Source organism: Arachis ipaensis, chromosome B7 (assembly GCF_059453495.1).
Source record: "Arachis ipaensis isolate K30076 ecotype BB chromosome B7, ASM5945349v1, whole genome shotgun sequence".
NCBI classification, from domain to species: domain Eukaryota; kingdom Viridiplantae; phylum Streptophyta; class Magnoliopsida; order Fabales; family Fabaceae; genus Arachis; species Arachis ipaensis.
The window spans coordinates 1,951,526-1,972,890 of NC_142442.1; the positions used below are offsets into that span (position 1 = coordinate 1,951,526).

Here is a 21,365-nt window from a genome sequence, read left to right on the forward strand (position 1 = left end):
ACACGCTTAAATACCATCACGTATCAGCATGTTCAAACTTATTTCTAACATATATTCTTGAAATAAATTTAGATATAGTATATATTATTATTTATTAAAATAAAAAATATTCTAAATACTTAATATAATTAAAATAAAATATTAAAAATATTTAAAAAAATTAATTTATATTTTAATATCAATAAAATATCAAAATATCATTACGATTTATATATCTAAAAAATATTATATATTTTATATATATACATGTTTTTGTGTCTTATAATATTTTAAAATTCATATATCAATGTTTCTTATATCGTGTCATATCCCATATCATACGGTAAAGGCCATCCACTAGTAACTTTATCAAAGATAACGCGTACATGCATGACGCAACATTTTAACAACTTACTTTCTTTGTGTGGCCATTACTTTTTAACTCACTTTAATTTTGTTAAGTAGGAAAAAAAAAGACAGAAAAGTTTCTGCTCGGTCAAACTTACTTTACATATTTTGACTCTTAATCAATTATTTGATCAATACAATTATGTTTCTCTCTAACTCGAGAAAGAATAATCTAAAATTATCTTATATAACTTAATATATATAATTTTATATATATAATATTTAAAATTATATATTTATTATATTTAATATTATATATTTATTTTAAAAATAATTAATACATAGAGATATATTTAAATTTTTTTGGCAATCAAGTCAAACTAAGTTGGTCTAAATCCAATAAAAATTAATTTTATTAGTAGAGTATAAATATACGCTCTAACTATGTAAACGTTCCTAGGAGAATATGAATTTATCTCATCCTCCTTCTTCTTCTTTTATTTCTTCACGTTTCTTATTCTCCTTCTTTGCATTCTTCTTCTTTCTTTTTCGTGTTCCTCTTCCTTCTTATTCGCATTCCTTCTTCTTGGTTTTATTCCTCTCAAAAAAGCAAATCAAGAAGAATTTTAAGAAAACGAAATAAGGAAAAAATAAAAAAAAAAATGAAAAAGAAGAAGAAGAAGACAAAGTGGAAGACGAGGAGGAGAAATTCAAGTGAAACGAAACCAAATGAACCGAAATTTCTTAAGGAATAAAAAATGTGGTCAATACTTAACAGCAGCATCAAATGAATCTCAGTTAATTCATAAATGAACCGAATTAAGTTTAGATTTGAACAAAAACTAACTAAACAACCACACATGAACAAGTTCAGCAAATTCAAGCGAAACGAAACCAAATGAGCATAAATTAAACTAAGAAATGAACTCAAATTTCTTAAGGAATAAAAAATTTGGTCAATACTTAACAGCATATCAAGTGAACCTTAGTTAATTTACAAATGAACCGAAATTAGTTCAGATTTGAACAAAAACTAACTAAGCAATCACACATGAACAAGTTCAACAAATTCAAACTAGACGAAACCAAATGAACCTAAATTGAACTAAGAAATGAATCGAAATTTCTTAAGGAATAAAAATTTTGGTTAATACTTAACAGCAGCATTAATTGAACATCAGTTAATTCACAAATGAACCGAAATTAGTTCAAATTTGGACAAGTAGTAAAAAAACTCAATCATCAACAAAAATACATCATGTTGGTGATGATGATAACGAAATAGCAAGATAACGAAAAAAGAAAAGAAGAATAAGACGACGCAGCATTAGGGAAAAAGGAGGAGGAGGGAAGAAGAAAAATCTGCATGTGCGAATTTGGAAAAAGAAAAAATGACGGCAGTAAACGTGCACGCATAAATTTAAAATACTTTATTGAACTTGGTTAGGATTATGACTTAAATGTAGAGTTTTATTCTAATAAATATAAAAAAAATAATTTTAGATTGATATTTATTGTCTCTTACATATTTTTATAAAATATTATGACCAATAATAGCTACTACTTCACCCTTTACAATACTAAAAAGGAACAAATATAAATTTAAAAATTTTTTTGAGAATTTTCAGGAGGCTAACATTACGTTACATTACTAATTAAAGAGTTGAATATGTATTATATATAAAAGGTATACTAAAAATGTTTGAGACAAGGAGCACTTAAAATACAGCTATATAAAATATGTCATTATGTTAAGCTATATAAAATACTCACTCATGTCTTTATAATTATTTTCCTAAAACTTAAAACACTAAACATTGTAATCAAGTAAAAACTAAAAAAAGTTGAAATTAATAAGGTTAGGAAACTATGAACAAAAACATAAATAGGTACAAATTTAATAACAATGCAACCAAACGTGCAAAAAGAACTTGACAGTCCCAAGAAGTGCGCAATAACAATTAACAATACATAAATTATATAATATACCAGATGATAGATCGTTAAATTTAATAGTTGATATGATGATTTTTTATTAAACGACATCGAGTGAAGAAGGAAAAAAAAACTATACATAGTGCATTCATTCAATTATAATTAAATAAATATTTATTATTCCTACAATTTTAAATAAAATTCTATTATATTTCATTATACTTGTATGCAGTGAGTCTAATTCTAGAGAAGATTTGGGTAGAATAAAATCAATTAATCCCATCAACACGTTACAAAACCTTCAAACTTAATGGACATTTTTTCATCGTCTAATAATTTTAGCTATTAATTTTATACGAAAACTACATATGAGTTTTATATTACAGCTTCCCGCCAAAGACGTTACGAAATCTTCAAAGTAAATGGTTATTTCTTCTACACATAGTGGGTTCTACTTTGTTGACTTTGCATGCGCTTGTTTTCTGCGCGTCTTCACCATTAACAATAATGAATGAGAGAAAGGAAAAAAAATAGAATAAAACAGATTTGAATAAAATAGAATAAATTTACAATACCGAATGTAAAAAAAAATAAATTGGATATAAATAGAGATTAGAGTGTTCGGAGTGCGGTTTGGATTGGATGATATTTTTAAAAAAGTCCGATCCGATCCGATCCAATTTCAAACGGTTTGGATTGGATTGAATTTGCGGTTTTGTAAATTAAAAAAATTAAATACATATAACAAGTTTTAACATCAAATTTTAAATAATTAACAATGACATAACAAGTCTCAACAATATCTTAAAAAACCAACGATAACAAATATAGAAATAAAATTATAGGTTAGTTAAAATAAATAATAAATAACATTTTGAACATAAACTATTTATTAAATAATAATAATACATGAATAATATAAAAATGTATAATAAATTAAACATGTTATAAGTATAATTATAAATATAATAATAAAATAATAATATTATAACACATTGTGCGGTTTGAATTGGATTGAATCGGTTTTGAAAAGTAGATCCGAAATCCGATCCGATCCAGCAGTTTGTAAAAAATAAAATTCAATCAAATCTAAATTAGTACGATTTTAATCAGTTTCGATTTGAATTGAATTGAATGAGCGGTTTAATTTGGATCGGTTTGGATTTGAATATCCTAATAGAGAGGGATCTTGAAGCTATTTTATCCAAAAGGATATATATTTCCAATTTAATTTTCTTATTAACATAATAGAATATATTAGTAGATGATTACTATATAAGAAAATTTGCATTAAAAGCACATTATTTTTTTAATTTTCACCCATAACTTCATTTCCATCTCTATAACAAATCCTATGTTACTTTTTCAAACAAATTGTAATTGAATTATATTCTCAATGAATATTTTAAAAACCTCTAATATAAATAAAGTTAATGAATACTCAATTAGTCATTGTCATGAAAGACCAATGGTTCCTAACAAAAAATAATTGACAAAGCGGCTTTAACTATCTAATTTTTTTTACACATATTGATTCTTTTCCACAACTAAAATGATATCGTTTTGAGAAAATGGATATTTACATTAATAAATCAATGCCTTAAAAATTAAATTTAAAGAAGAAAGCACTAAAGTCAAGCTTTTTTGGTCAAGCTTCACACCAATGCATGGTGGATATTGTGAATGTGGTTCGAATATTGTTTTTTTTTTTTTTCTTTCGAGAGGAGGTGGGGTTTCTTTTTTTTTCTTTTGTCTTTTGGTCCTTAGAGGAGGTGTAAAAGTTAATTAGCTTAAATTATTTTTTTTGGTGACAATTAGCTTAAATTATTTAATCATGACAAAAATATTTAAGTGTTTATTCGTTTTTATTTTGGTGACTGAAGATTTGTTTATTCTAGTTTTGATGTACAGTATTATAGCCTAATAGAATTTGTAGTATATTTTGCGTCTTTACGGCGTATTTCAGTGAGTATAATTAATTTTTAAAGAAAAAAAAAACATCAATTTGATCCTTTTTAAACTGTGAACAGAGAAATCTTTTTATCAATTCATTAACTAAAATTTAACAGTAATGTTTATATGTACTATTAAATGTCTATTTATGAGAGATACTCATGTAAGTAATAATTTTTGGAGTAAAAATTTACTTGTATGTTTTGATAGGATTAATGATAAATAATAAAGAGCAGTTGATAAAAAATTATATGAAAATTAAAAATAATAAATATTTTATTATCCAAAATTACATTATTTTTTTGCTCATGTGACAGTAATGAAACATGCATTACAATAAATAACGAAATATATGAATAATTTTATTTTGTTTTACACTATTTAGGTAGCGTTTGTTTTGAGGTACTGAGACAGAGACTGAAAGACTGAGACTCAGTATCGTGTTTGTTAGTTCAGAGACTGGTACTAAAATTTCTGTCTCTGTCTCTAAAATTTCAGTATTTCAGTACTTCCAAAAAGTAGGGACACAGGGGACTGAAATTTTTAGAGATAGAGACTGAAACTTTAATAACATTTTATACCTAAAATACTTTCATTTCAATTAATTAATTTCAATTTTATCCTTTTTGCAAATTAAATTAGAATTTCATTCTTGTTTCAATTCATGTCTCCCATTTTGCACCAAACAGAATATTGAGATTTATTTCAATCCATATCTCTTAGTCTCTGTCTCTCAGTCTTAGTCTTTTCGTCTCTGTCTCTTCACCAAACGCTACCTTATTGACAAAAAGATATACATGTCTATTATTTACTATCTTAAAAGACTTAATTAATACTTTTTTTTCTTTAACAACTAATTAATCCAAAAGTCAACATGATGTAATTGTCACTTTCCTCTATATTTTAATATAGAAATCATGCATTGACTGGGTATAGGTGGCAGGTGTTATAATTCCAATTAAAAAAATCCATAAATAGATGGATCCTAATTGATGAGTGACATGCCAATGCCAATATCATTTTCAAGTAAGCCATATATACATACATAAAATAAGCAAAAGCTTGAATCAAAATCAATGGGGTATTTGATGTTGTTGGTTGTTAGAGTGGTGTTGTGTGTGTATATGTTTATGATGTTCCATTTTGCATGTTTCTCTTCGCATCTATGCCATTCCCAAGACAGCTCTGCCTTGCTTCACTTTAAGACCCATTTCATTTTTGACCCTTCAATTTTTGAATATCATTATGACTATGACTATGAGTATGTGCACGAGTATGAGGATGGGTATGAGTACGAGTACGAGTATAAGTGCCCTCATGTTTATCCAAAGATGAGTACGTGGAAAAATGGGACAGATTGCTGCTCATGGATGGGTGTCACGTGCCACTCTGTGTCTGGTCACGTGATTGGCCTCGATCTCAGTTGTGGTGCACTTGTAGGTAATATCTATCCCAATAGCACTCTTTTTCATCTTACTCATCTCCAAACACTCAGCCTTGCTTTCAATTCTTTCAATTATTCTCCATTTTCATCTCAGTTTAGTAAGCTTGTGAGTCTCACACACTTGAATTTATCTGATTGTGAATTCAAAGGTGAAATTCCTTCCCAAATCTCACACCTTTCCAAATTACAATCACTTGATCTCTCTTCTTTTTATGATGATTTGATGTGGAAAGAAATTACTTGGAAGAGATTGCTGCAAAACACATCTTTGAGAGAGATTGTATTGGATAAAACAGATATGTCTTCAATTGGTCCAACACCAAACCCTTTGTCTTTGATCGCCAACTTGTCTTCCACTTTGGTTACTCTCAGTCTTGTTTATACTGGAATAAGGGGTTCTTTGACAAATGACATACTTTGTTTACCCAATCTTCAACACCTCATTCTAACAGGGAATAAATTGTCAGTCCATCTTTCCGAGTTGAGTTGTACCATTTCTCTTAGTATCTTGGATCTTTCATTTTGTGGTATCCAAGGGCCTATCTCTTCACCATTCTCTAATCTAACACACCTCACTTCCTTGAATTTGGCGGGAAATCAACTCAACAGTTCAATCCCGTCATCACTTTTAAACCTTCAGCGTCTCACTCACCTCGATCTTTCAATGAATGATCTTAGTGGTCAAATTCCAAATGTGTTTGATAGGCTCACCAACTTGCAAACTCTCTCTCTTCATGATAATAATTTCCAAGGGAAGCTGCCATCCTCATTATTTGCCTTAACTCAACTCTCTTCCTTGGATTATTCTAATAATGAAATTGAGGGACCACTACCTAACAAAGTAGCATTTTTAAATCTCACTGACTTAATCCTAAGAGACAACTTATTAAATGGGACAATCCCTCAGTGGGCCTTATCCCTCAAGTCTTTGAGATACTTAGATCTATCCAATAACAGATTCAGAGGGCACATAAGTGAAATTACATCTTATTCCTTGGACCATTTAGACTTGTGCAACAATGAGCTCCATGGAAACTTTCCAGAATCCATTTTCCATCTTGTCAACCTTACTCTTTTGTGCTTGTCTTCAGATAACTGGAGCGGCATTGTCAACTTCCAACTCTTTTCTAAGCTTCAAAACTTGGAGCATCTTTATCTTTCAGGTTGTAGTTCATTATTGCTAAAATCTGAAACAAGTGTTAATCACACTTTCTCCAATTTGTGGGAACTGCAGTTGCTTTCTAGCAATATTACTGGTTGGTTGGAATTCTCAGGAAAATTTCCAAATTTAGATTATCTTAAATTGTACAACAATAGTGTTGAGGAAAAAGTGCCAGAATGGATACATGGTATGGATTCATTAAGTTATTTGAATCTCTCACAAAACAATGTTACATTGATGGACCATTTCCCATGGTATCGACTTGAATACCTTGATCTTAGTTTCAACTCCATGGCTGATGACATTTCTTCCTTCTTTTGTAATGCAACCATTCTTTACATTATCAACTTGTCCCACAACAAATTCACAGGAACATTTCCACAGTGCCTTGCCAATAGATCATTCTTTGGAGATTTGGATCTACAAATGAACAAACTTCATGGAACTTTGCCAGACACCTTTCCGAATCTTAATACACTGAATCTCAATGGCAACAATTTCGAAGGTCTATTGCCGAAATCTTTGTCCAAATGCTCAGGACTTGTGGATTTGGATCTCGGTAACAATCAATTTGAGGACACATTTCCCAATTGGCTTCAAAATCTATCATATTTGGAAATACTGGACTTACGAGGCAATAAGTTGTACGGTCAGATTGCAAATTTGAAATCTGAAAAGATATTTGCAAGTTTGATTATTTTTGACATATCATGCAATAACTTTAGCGGCTCATTACCAAAAGCATACATACAAAATTTTCGAGCCATGAAGATTGTTCATGATGTGCAAAGCCCTTTCTCTTATATTGATACAGATTGGATTGATACAAATGAAGCATATGAGGGTTCTATGGTTGCAACAATTAAAAGAGTCAGTCTTCCTTTTACGAAAATTCCAAATGGCTTTGCAATTATGGATTTGTCAGAAAACAAATTTGAAGGAGAGATTCCAGATGTTATTGGAGAGCTTCATAGACTCAAAAGCCTCAACCTTTCATATAACAACCTCATTGGTCCTATTCCCCCCTCTTTGGGAAATTTGACAAACCTTGAATCATTGGACCTCTCCTCAAATATGCTTGATGGGAATATTCCTGCTGAATTGGTCAATCTGAACTCTCTTGAGGTACTTAATCTTTCAAACAACCATCTTGAAGGATCAATACCTCAAGGAAAACAGTTTGATACATTTTCAAATGATTCTTATGAGGGAAACATGGGGTTGTGTGGATTTCCATTGTCAATTCAATGCAATAATGTCCCTTTGCAACAATCTCCATCTTCTGAAGCTGAAGACAAATTCGGATTTGGTTGGAAACCAGTGGCAATAGGATATGCATGTGGAATGGTGCTTGGAATTGGATTAGGATATTGTGTTTTCTCAATTGGAAAGCCTCAATGGATTGTGATCATCTTCGGAGGTAAAAGGATCAAAAGGAGGAGCCGTGGAAACCGCCGGCGTGCAAGAACAACTCTGTTTCAGCTTTTTGTTGTAATGTAAATGTGTAATAAATTTATGTCTTGTGCTCTTGTGTTTTTTATGTTTTATTTGATTTGACGTTGTACTTTTAAGTATTTGTTCTATAGTTGTAAGATATGTTGCAAGTGAATTCTGTTTTCAAAGCCTATATATGTGTGCGAGAGTTTCTTGCTCCAAAACTTCTTCACTTGCACCTTCCAAGTATGTAGAAGACTATAACAACTATCAATATTATGCATGGGTATATGACCACGCAACTGATTTTTTGTTTAGGGGGTTAATTATGTTAGAACAATTGTCAAACTGTTAGGAATATCTCCAACACAATCTGATTGTTTTTTTCTTCTTCTTTTTTTAACTAATGTCAATCTAAAATAGTTTGATAAAAAATACTAATTCTCTGGTATTCATCATCAAGTAATAGCTGGTCCCAACTCCCAATGCAAGTTGAAAATGTTTCTATATTCAAAACAAAAATTAAACCATCTATACTTAGTTAGAAATAAGAGGATAAAACTCTGGTGAAGATGGAAAGTACTTTACATACTTTGATTCTTAATCAATTATTTAATCAGTACAATTAGGTTGTTCTCTAGAATTAAAATGTTGTGTTCAGTAATAGTACTATTTCTCTGTTTACAACACTAAAAAAGAACAAATATAATATTAGAAAATATTTTTCATAATTTTCATGAGGCTAAAATTACCTTACATTAATGATTAAAGAGTTCATATGTATTGTTTATAAAAGGTATGCTATTGTGACAAAGTATCTGAGAAGTGAAGTACAAATTATATTGAAGTTCTGTCAAATATCCTATGAATTGAGGAATAGAACCAGCGAGTCTATTATATCAAATATCCCATGCTATTGTTTATTATGGGTGCATGACCCTCTCCAATAACATTTGGAATCTCTCCTTTAAATTTATCCTTTGATAAATCAATATTATATAAAATTGTGAGAGTATATAATTTTCTCACTTGATTCAAATGGTTTACTACCTGACTAGTGGTGTACATACATGCATGATTCTTGTGTCATTGAAAAATTCTGATAGAAAAATTGTCACGGCCCAAAATGAACCATGACCGGCGCTCAGGAAAACAGTTCCCTAGCAAGCCTATCAAACTCAAATATAAATTAATTAAGAAAGTTACAAATATTTTAAAGAAATTTACAGTTTCTAAAATGAATAATTTCATATTTTTAATAAAAGGTAAAATAATTAGATATGGATGGATCCTGCCTGTGATATATGGAGCATATGACGTCTAAAGAACTCAACAAAAATGAAGCACCAATTGCAGATCATTACTCTTGAATAGAATGCTCACACATTCAAGTATTTGTTCCTGAAAATTATTTTTTAGAAAAACGGAATGAGTTTTGCAACCCAGTGACCAGACAATACATCTATAATCGACATGAGACCATATATAAACATTATATCAAAAATAATTTTAATTAGAAAATAATAATTCATAATAATAAGTGAATCAATAAGGGAGTTCTCATACAGAAATCAAATCAAATCAAAAGTCCACACTTAGGCGGCTCCACCTCTATGGGTAGCCCTTTCCTCTAGTGTGTCCGTACGGAATAACAGATCCAACGTGTGGCCTACACGTTAGGCTAGCAACGCCCCTGCTAGCTGAGGTCTGAGCCAGATGCATCTAGGTTAACGTCATAACCGCCGTTAACTACGGTTTTCTAATACGAGCCTCCCAAACCAATTCAAAACATATAATTTCAAATATAACAAATCTTTGATCTTTCAAATATATAAGGTATCGAATCAAATCAAATCAGATAATACTTTCTCATCCGAATCATATTCAATCATATTTTCTCAATCTTAAGGCATTTCAAACATGTTTCACATTCCAAAATAAGTGAATAATACCAACCAAATTTCAATTCTTCAAAAATACATATTCAAATAAAACCAAATGCTTTAAGATAATATAAACCTTTTTTTTTAAACATACATATAGTCTCATAAAAATATATAGTCTCATGTGCATATTAAAATGAGCTTCACAAGGATAAATATTTAATTCTAATAAATCAATTAGTAAAACCAATTTAAAATTATTTGATAATAATTTTTGTGAGTATAACTAAGTTCAAAGCTTCGTATATCAAAATAATTATAGACGTAAAACCAAACCATTATAAATGTAAAGCCTACTCACAACTTGGTCCCAGGAGACCGAAGAAACTGAAACCGGAGTGGCAAATTAAAAGGGTGAAGATGGTTGGAATAGAATGGATCGAAAGGACGTAGAATCTAGACCGAGGCAGTAGCAACAACTCCAACTAATCCCGCAGCAACAACTTTGTAATAGTCACAGCTATAGCGGCTGAAATAGAATGGAAACAAGGTAGCATAAATGGAATAGTAGCAGAGCAAAAGTGGGAAACGATGCAAGTTTAAGGAAAAGACCTAAACCAAAACAAAGGCACTATTCGGCGGCGTTTTTTCAGAAACCACAACGGTGATGGCAACATTAGCTCCGATAAGATGCTTAAACCGGAAGCATAGGACCAGCAACGGCGCCAGCAAGGAATGGCTCTGACGGCGGCCGCAGCTCGAATGTGACCTCATTCCCCAGCAACGGCAGCAGCAGCGGCAACACACCACCATTACCCCTCTTCCCGGCGACAAGTTCTGTCGTATTCTCCTTCCCCTTTCGCGAAGTCTCTCCCTTCTCTCTCCTCGTGCTCTCCTCAGTGACGGCGACTTGGCATGGTGACTGTTGAGGCTCAGCGGCGATGGAGACAAGGCGCGGCAGCTGTAGCAGTTTGACGGTAGCGAAGCAAAACGGCGGCAGTCCTTCTTCCTCGTCTCCTCTCTCGCGCTCGTCCCCTCTCTCAGAGGCATCTCACTCAGTTCTGGCCTCTGATGGCGATGCGACGGCGGCGAGCTGGACGTGGCTGGCGGCGACGCGACGGGACACGAAGGGCGAGCTCTAGGCTAGCGATGACGAGGCACGGCTCTCTCTCCTCGCGTGGTGGCTCGGCGTGGACAGCTCTCTCCTTCCTCCTCCCTTCTCTTCTCACGGTCTCCCCTCTTCTCTCTTTCCCTTTTCTTTCTTTCTTTCTTTTTCCTTCAAGTCTGTGTGTGTGCTATGAGGAAGAGGGTGTGAGGGGAGTGAGAGTGTGTGCGGTAGTGAGAGGTGAGTGAGTGTGTTAGAAGAGGGTTAGGGTTTGGTTTGAAAAAAAAAGAGGAACAAGGGGTATTGTAGGGATTTTACATTCTACCCTCCTTATAAAAATTTTCGTCCTCGAAAATTGATATAATCTTCAAAACTTTACATGGTTTTAGCACTTTACCGAACATGAGAAATGAGCATAACGAGGTGCAAAAGTTACAAGATAGGATCCTGATAAAACGATGTCATTGGCATTTCCCTACTCTCGTTCCCTTGACAACTCATATATACATAGCCCTCTTCACGTTGTTCGTCAATCTTTTCTAAATACAATCTTGGTTCTGTAGCCAGACTTATGTCAAGTGTTCGAATTTCAACTTTCTGAACTTCCGCATCGGTTGCTGTGTCCTAAAGAACTAACGTATCGCTTGTTATATCTGAGAATCGCACGTGACATTGAATCAAACACGAGTTTGTTTAAAAGGATTCTAAACTTAGGCAGAAAAGAGCAAACATCACAAATGGTGTTCGCAAAAATTCGGGGAGATGCGTAGGATCGCAACTAAACAAGGATATACAAAAACAGTGAAGCATGCCAAAAAGAGAATCAATCGCATCTTAGTAAGGAAATTTGAATCAAAAATTTTGATAGAACAATAAAAGAAAAGATGGTGTATGAAGTCAAAACAAGTTTATGTTGGATCAAAGAAGCACGAAGTTCACAAGAGATGGCCACTAAAATCAACAGTAATATTCACAAAGATTTAAGAGAATGACTAGGAACACAATTAAATAACACACATCTTTTAGAATCAAAGAAGAGGAAGAACATACAAGACCTACAAATTTTATAATATTTATCAATCAAAATAAGAACATTAGGACAAATGAAGTTAAAGAAAACAATAAGAAGCAACAACACTATAGGTAAGGGAAGCTAAACAGCAACAAACATACAACGTAAATAAAATACCCACAACAATTATAAATCCAAATCCCAAGCAGCAAGACAAAGACAATTACAGAGGGAGAAAGCAAAACAACAAATAGAAGATTTGACCGCACCTTTTAGAAAGACAATTGTACAGTTATGAAAATTAAAAACAGTAATTGTCACAAAAATTAACATCCTCATTTTCTCTTATGTAGAATTCTTTGACAAAGGCCATTTGAAATAATTATTGCCATAACCTTGAATATTAAGTATACTAGAATAAAATTTAATAGTTTTTTACTATAAATAAAAAATAAATAACGTAAAACATAACGAGAAAATGCAAGCAATCATCTCATTATTCTCAAGGCCAAAAATTCACCTATACATTTAACTTATTTTTGTCATTAGGTCTCAGGTTCGAATCCGGGTGATGCTAATTTCTTCCTTTTTTTTTTTGGTCTAAATCTCCAATTATGAATTTGCTCTTAACATAATCAAAGCACGTAGCAAAAGAATTTCAGAAAATTAGTATGAAATCAGATTTCTTGTAAAGATTAAAACACAAAAAAAAAAAATTCATATTCATAAATATATATACTTTATCTCTTTTTTTTTTATTTTAGATAAATGGAAAACATACATGCAAGTATAACTATGGTTATAGAAAAAAGTTAACTATTTTTTATGTGAAAAGGAGAACAAAAATTATAAACTATAAATTGCAAATGGTAAATCAGTCATTATGCATACACTGATGCACATATTTTATATAGACAAACATCTATATCTGCTTTGGAGCAGTTTTCAACCGATATTAATGGCTCTTAAAATTTTAATATGCATAAGAATAAATAAAATGAAAATAGGAGCATATAATCATCAATGGTTAGAGAAAGATGTGAAATCCTTGTAAAAGAAATTTTTCAAAAGAAAAAGGAAAGGAAAAGCTTAAAGTAATGGTGAGGTTTTATGTATAAAATACATTCTGATAGAAGTTAAAATGCCAAATGCTGAAATACTTTAACAACTTCACAAAGAGTCAAGAATTATAATAATTAAATACTTAAATGAGTGCAAAGCAAGAGAACAGAGCTTCCATAATCATGACAAAGAAGCTAATGATTAAGATGTAAAGCAAGGGAATATTCAAGTAAATACTCCATAATACTAATAATAAAATTAGCAATAACTTCGTTACAAGAGAAAAGACTTTCAAATTACTAATTATTCAATAAAAAAAATCCTAACTTGTTGAAACATTTACCAAAATAGTCTCTATATATTATGATTGTCCTAATAAAATCTCAAGTTGTTTTGAATATTGATTCCCACTTATAAATTTAAAAGCAACAAAGTTCACAAAAATCCTATATTATCACATTAAAATAAATAATATATTTTGAATCCTAGTGAAAATTTAATTTAAAGTATCATTGTATAGCTCAAGTAAGTACATAATTTTACTTACACTATTTTATTTCACAAACCCAACCAAATGTAATTCATGAAATATCAGGTTTCGTTGAGAAATCAAATAATTTTAAAACTAGAGTTATTAAGGGGTACATAATAAGAAAGCATGGTTTATAATAATTAGTTGAATATAATAAAGAAAAAATTCGTATAAGTAATTTATTTTGCTTTAAGAAATTAGATATCTAGTCTTTTTATCAAAAATTGTCAACAATTCTTTTCAATCTCTAAGATCTACTTCCAAATATCACAAAGGCACTACAAATCAAGAAAATCAATCTCCCTAAACCTCTGAGAATAAGAACAATAGTTGAAAATAAGGAAATTTTCAGAAAAGCAAGGGTTAAGAAAATTCTCAGGTTTCAGATCATACTCAAAAGCAAAATTCATCTTATAATCACCAACAAAAAGGCAAGCGTTCACAATCTTTCTCTCAACTTATCAAGCAGGAAATAGTTCTGTGACAAAAAGTCATATTCAGCAACAAAGAACCATAATGGAAACAGATCATCAATTAGAAAAACAAAACTAAACTTCTAGATCGGAAAAAAAAAAATTTCGATCCAGCTAACTTATCACCCAAATAATTCACTACACTTAAGCAAAGAAAATCAACAATCGAACAAACAACAATAACACTCTATTCATATGTTGCATCACATAGTCCTTCTTAAGCAACTAAATAGCTGTTTTCAAAATTATTGATTTGAAAAAAGAATCAAAAGCTAATCAAAATTATGTTAGCTTCAAAAATCATCAACATAAGAAGGAAAATCTCAATATTGCTTATCAAATCCAGAACAAAGCATCTCGATCAGAAACTCAGCAAATTCATGCAATCCACAAATCCAAATACAATTCTATAAAGAAATCAGATGGTAATTCACAACAAACATAAATCGAATCTTTTAAATAACTCATGAACTACTGACATTAGGAATCATAGAGAACAACCCAAAGACGAAGAAGATTAAAGCACACATTCACAAAATCGGAGAAAATTAGAACTAGCTACGAGAGAAATCGCGAACCAGAACCAAAACTTAAACCCTTGCAAAAACACATTCGAGAAAATCTACCAAAGAATATGTCAAGATTGGGTACAAAAGGACAAGAGTAGTAAGAAGCGGAGAGGACGCATGCTCTACATAATCAGAAGACAACAATGACATAGAGGACAAAGAGGACATTCCTATAGGCCTTTGATAGTGCCACAATTTGTACAAATAGGCGCGCTTCTATTTATACAATTGTGATCCTATCATAGGACACTTGCTCCATATTACACAGATTAAACCTAAGCTCTGATACCACTTTGTCACGGCCCAAAATGAACCATGACCGGCGCTCAGGAAAACAGTTCCCTAGCAAGCCTATCAAACTCAAATATAAATTAATTAAGAAAGTTACAAATATTTTAAAGAAATTTACAGTTTCTAAAATGAATAATTTCATATTTTTAATAAAAGGTAAAATAATTAGATATGGATGGATCCTGCCTGTGATATATGGAGCATATGACGTCTAAAGAACTCAACAAAAATGAAGCACCAATTGCAGATCATTACTCTTGAATAGAAGGCTCACACATTCAAGTATTTGTTCCTGAAAATTATTTTTTAGAAAAACGGAATGAGTTTTGCAACCCAGTGACCAGACAATACATCTATAATCGACATGAGACCATATATAAACATTATATCAAAAATAATTTTAATTAGAAAATAATAATTCATAATAATAAGTGAATCAATAAGGGAGTTCTCATACAGAAATCAAATCAAATCAAAAGTCCACACTTAGGCGGCTCCACCTCTATGGGTAGCCCTTTCCTCTAGTGTGTCCGTACGGAATAACAGATCCAACGTGTGGCCTACACGTTAGGCTAGCAACGCCCCTGCTAGCTGAGGTCTGAGCCAGATGCATCTAGGTTAACGTCATAACCGCCGTTAACTACGGTTTTCTAATACGAGCCTCCCAAACCAATTCAAAACATATAATTTCAAATATAACAAATCTTTGATCTTTCAAATATATAAGGTATCGAATCAAATCAAATCAGATAATACTTTCTCATCCGAATCATATTCAATCATATTTTCTCAATCTTAAGGCATTTCAAACATGTTTCACATTCCAAAATAAGTGAATAATACCAACCAAATTTCAATTCTTCAAAAATACATATTCAAATAAAACCAAATGCTTTAAGATAATATAAACCTTTTTTTTTAAACATACATATAGTCTCATAAAAATATATAGTCTCATGTGCATATTAAAATGAGCTTCACAAGGATAAATATTTAATTCTAATAAATCAATTAGTAAAACCAATTTAAAATTATTTGATAATAATTTTTGTGAGTATAACTAAGTTCAAAGCTTCGTATATCAAAATAATTATAGACATAAAACCAAACCATTATAAATGTAAAGCCTACTCACAACTTGGTCCCAGGAGACCGAAGAAACTGAAACCGGAGTGGCAAATTAAAAGGGTGAAGATGGTTGGAATAGAATGGATCGAAAGGACGTAGAATCTAGACCGAGGCAGTAGCAACAACTCCAACTAATCCCGCAGCAACAACTTTGTAATAGTCACAGCTATAGCGGCTGAAATAGAATGGAAACAAGGTAGCATAAATGGAATAGTAGCAGAGCAAAAGTGGGAAACGATGCAAGTTTAAGGAAAAGACCTAAACCAAAACAAAGGCACTATTCGGCGGCGTTTTTTCAGAAACCACAACGGTGATGGCAACATTAGCTCCGATAAGATGCTTAAACCGGAAGCATAGGACCAGCAACGGCGCCAGCAAGGAATGGCTCTGACGGCGGCCGCAGCTCGAATGTGACCTCATTCCCCAGCAACGGCAGCAGCAGCGGCAACACACCACCATTACCCCTCTTCCCGGCGACAAGTTCTGTCGTATTCTCCTTCCCCTTTCGCGAAGTCTCTCCCTTCTCTCTCCTCGTGCTCTCCTCAGTGACGGCGACTTGGCATGGTGACTGTTGAGGCTCAGCGGCGATGGAGACAAGGCGCGGCAGCTGTAGCAGTTTGACGGTAGCGAAGCAAAACGGCGGCAGTCCTTCTTCCTCGTCTCCTCTCTCGCGCTCGTCCCCTCTCTCAGAGGCATCTCACTCAGTTCTGGCCTCTGATGGCGATGCGACGGCGGCGAGCTGGACGTGGCTGGCGGCGACGCGACGGGACACGAAGGGCGAGCTCCAGGCTAGCGATGACGAGGCACGGCTCTCTCTCCTCGCGTGGTGGCTCGGCGTGGACAGCTCTCTCCTTCCTCCTCCCTTCTCTTCTCACGGTCTCCCCTCTTCTCTCTTTCCCTTTTCTTTCTTTCTTTCTTTTTTTTTGAATAAGAGAGCTCAACACAATGAAGTGGAGCGACAAACAAGCCAACAATTCAACAGGAAAAACAAAATAAAAAACAACAATCTCCTTAATGTCATCTCCGGCATTGCCATCAACAACAGAAAGGATCTAAACTACTCCATTCTCTATAAATTTTTAAAGATTTCTGAAAAACCACCTCTGCATTTGCCTCCTTGTTATTAAAAATTCGTCCGTTTCGCTCAAGCCAAACGTTCCAAATGACCGAGAAAAAGCAAATGAGCCACTTGTTGCGCTCCACCTTCCTGTTAGCAGCACCTGTCCAACTCTCAAAGTGTTCTTTCAGTGAGCCCGGAACAGTCCATGATCTCCCAAATTCAGTTAGCCATTGACACCACACCTGCCAAGTAAACTCACACCCCAAAAATAAATGGTGAGTAAGTTCCACTTCTTTGTTACACAGGACACACATGTTATCACCTTGGCTAACAATTCCCAATCTATGGAGTCTTTCTTTAGTATTTACTCTTCCTATCAGAGTAAACCAAATAAATAACTCCACTCGTGGCGGCACCAAACCTTTCCAAAGCGTTCTTGTGAAACTATAGCTGGTTATATCCTCCGGGAGGGATTCTGACTGTACTACCTGCACAAAGGAGTTAGTTGAAAATATACCTTCCTTGTCAAACTTCCAAAAGATTCTGTCCGGCTTATCATGTGATAGCTTTATAGGCCTTAAGGACTCATGCAACAGATCCACTAATTCCAGCTCCCATTGGTATAAAGCTCGCCTCCACTGAAAATTCCAAATCCACTCTAACCCATCCCAGAACCCACAATCCCCTATGACAGATCCTTTTTGGTTTGAAATGGAGAAAAGTCTCGGAAAACTCAACTCTAACGGACCACTTTGTAGCCAGACATCTTCCCAGAAACGAGTCCTCCTTCCGTCCCCCACCTCCATAGACAATCCCGCAATCATCTTATCTTTTATAGTATTATCTTTGAGTTGCAGATGGCAGATATCCTTCCATGGGCCCCCTCTAGTAGGTAATATTTGAGCTGATAACATCACACTTGGATTCAAATCATAACAAGAACATACCACTTTCTTCCATAATGGACATTCTTCTTTCGAAAAACGCCACCACCACTTGAACAGGAGCGCAGCATTTCTAATCACAGCATCACCTACCCCCAATCCCCCCAGTTTTTTAGGGGCTTGAACCACCTCCCACTTAACTAGCGCCATGCCATTCCTACCTTCCTCCTTACTCCACAGGAACCTTCTCTGCAAAGATATCAATTTTTCTGCCACTGCCTTCGGCATCTTGTACAGGCTCAAGTAGTACACCGGCAAGCTACTTAACACGGACTTAATAAGGACCAGCTTACCCGCTTTGTTAAGTACCTTTGCCTTCCATAGGCTGAGCTTCTCCTCTACCTTGTCAATTATCGGTTTCCACGTCCTGACCAGTCGTGGATTCGCTCCTAATGGGATGCCAAGGTATCTGACTGGAAGGTAGGCCTCCTTGCACCCCAGCAAGTTACACATGTTGGATGTCCACTGCTGATCACAGTTGATTGGGATTAGACTTGATTTCTCAAAGTTAATGGATAATCCCGACATCATCTCAAAGCACCTTAGCAGCCTGGCATAGTTTCTGATGGTCTCCTCTTCTGGCGGACAGAACAATATAGTGTCATCAGCAAATTGGAGGTGTGACAACTCTATATTGTCCTTACCAACTAACAACGGCATAATACGTCTGTTTCTGACTGCCTCCCCTACCATCCGATGCAGAACATCCACAACTAGAACGAACAGAAACGGAGATAAAGGATCACCTTGTCTCAAACCCCTCTCCATCTTAAAAGGTTTAGATGGTGAGCCATTTATCAGGATTGACATAGATGCCGTGCCAACACACTCCTTAACCCATTCCCTCCATTTCCAGCCAAAGCCCATCTTCTGTAGCACAATGTCCACAAAGCTCCATTTGACCCGATCATAGGCCTTCTGGAAGTCTAGTTTAATAATCGCCGCTTTCTTTCTTTTCGTCTTCAGCCATTGTACTGTTTCGCAAGCAATAAGCGCCCCATCATGTATTTTCCGACCCTTGACAAAAGCACTCTGTGTCTCTCCCACTAGACCTGGCATGACAGATCTCATTCTCCTGACCATCACTTTGGAAATCACTTTGTATACGCAACCTACCATGCTTATCGGCCGGAGGTCCTTAATCTCCTTAGCTCCTGTGTACTTAGGTGCGAGAGACACCCAAGTAATATTAGAGTCAGAAGGCAACCTTGAAGATCGGAAAAAATCCATAACAGCTTTAGTGAATTCAGCACCAATCTCATCCCAGCACTTCTTGATGAAATTCATGTTATACCCATCACTTCCTGGAGCCTTGGAAGATTCGCAATCCCAAACTGCCTCTCTAATCTCCTCTGAAGTCGGTAATCTCTCCAAAGCTATGGACTCCTCTTCATCGATCTGATTTACCAGTCCATCCCTAAATCCCACCACCGGTGATCTCTCCTGGTGATACAAATGTTTATAGAAGTCTCGGATAGCAATCTTGATCCGAGATTGATTCCTCACCAACCTACCGTTAATTATCAGGGCATCAATTCTATTGTTCCTCCTTCTTGCCGACGCCAAGTTATGAAAGTATCTAGTATTTTGATCCATATTCTTCGCATGCTTGGAGCGTGACATCTGCTTCCAATGTACTTCTTTTCTGACATACCACTGCTTGCAACAGCTTACTAGAGCCTTCCTTCTGGCCTCCGATGTACCATCATATACTCCATTTCCAGCCAGCTCATCTACCTTCCTGATCTCCTCCTCAAAGTGCTGAATTTTCTTATCCATGTCACCGAATTTATCCTTATGCCATCTTCTCAAAGGCACCGTAAGAGCTTTCAGCTTATCTGTGAATTGCACCTCACCCAGGTTCCTCCATTCCTCTCTGACCATTCTTAAGAAACCTTCATGGGTAAACCAAGAATCTAAACTTCGAAATGGACGCGGACCATCTCTGCATACGGTATTCTGAACTATAAGTGGACAATGATCTGATAGGCCTCTCGGTCCCCCTTTTAATCGAATCTCTGGAAATTCCTCCGTCCATTCTAAGCTCACAAGTACCCTATCAATACGACTGCAAGAGCTGCCTCTAAACCATGTATATTTGCGATCATTCAAGGGTAAATCCACTAACTGCATATCCTGAATCCAACTCTTAAAATCTTCGGCTGATGCTGTTAATCGGTCCTGACCTTTCCTCTCTTCAACCTGTGTAACTTCGTTAAAGTCACCCATGTAGCATATCGGAACTTGACATAACCCAGCTATAAAGCTCAGTTCCTCCCACACAGCAAGTTTTCCTGCTCTAGTATGAGCACCATATACCAAACAAAAAGCACAACGATAATCATTTTTCAAAAGGACTCCTTCCACACATAACCATCTCTCCCCTTTGTAACAGTTATTCATTCTAAATAGCATGATATCCCACATCAATAGTAGACCCCCCGATGTGCCTTCCGCATTTACAAACTCCCACCCCACTGCATCGCTTCCCCAAATTCGTACTACATCAAACTTAGTCACAGCTTGCATTTTAGACTCAACCAATCCTAACATATTCAATTTCTGTTTCTTCTTTAGCTCTTTAACCATGCTCAATTTTCCCACCCCTCCTAACCCCCTAACATTCCAAGAGCTAAAAATCATAATAAAACTTTTTTACACACCTTTTTAAAATTTTTTGGTCGACATCTCCGAGCCTTTTCTTTCTGCTTGGCCAATCTCCTCTTCCGATCTAGTGCTTCATTCTGTTCTTGCAAAATTGCCATTATATCATCATCTTCATTGTATTGCTCTGCTCCGGATTCAACTGCCAGTTCCCATGCCCTCTTATTTTCGAGTATTTGCTCTTCTCTGCTCAAAGCATTCCCACCACAGTGCTCATGGTGGCCAGAATCAATATCGATCTTCCTCCCAGTCGTGCCATCGCCCTCAGCAACCTGTTTTTCAATACTAAAATCACCATCCATCCCATTCTCGCCACTTCCTTCCTCAAGCCTTACCAGTACCCCAGTTGCGTCGGCCTCTAGTGCATGTTCACCATTTTCAAGGGGC

At 34.7% G+C, this 21,365-nt stretch overlaps 1 protein-coding gene across 2 annotated transcripts; it reads left to right on the plus strand.

Annotated features, from left to right (window-relative positions):
* Positions 1–5,239: 5,239 nt before the first annotated feature.
* On the plus strand, positions 5,240–8,440 carry LOC107608083 (receptor-like protein 6). 2 transcript variants are annotated; one of them, XM_088493506.1, is made up of 2 exons: positions 5,440–5,657; positions 5,764–8,440. In XM_088493506.1, exons 1-2 carry the CDS (start codon positions 5,582–5,584, stop codon positions 8,319–8,321), a joined length of 2,634 nt encoding a protein of 877 aa, XP_088349632.1. In that variant the 5' UTR covers positions 5,440–5,581; the 3' UTR covers positions 8,322–8,440. The 2 variants fall into 2 exon arrangements, with proteins under 2 accessions (XP_088349631.1, XP_088349632.1); XM_088493505.1 differs by having other exon boundaries at positions 5,240–8,440.
* The last annotated feature ends 12,925 nt before the right edge of the window (positions 8,441–21,365 follow it).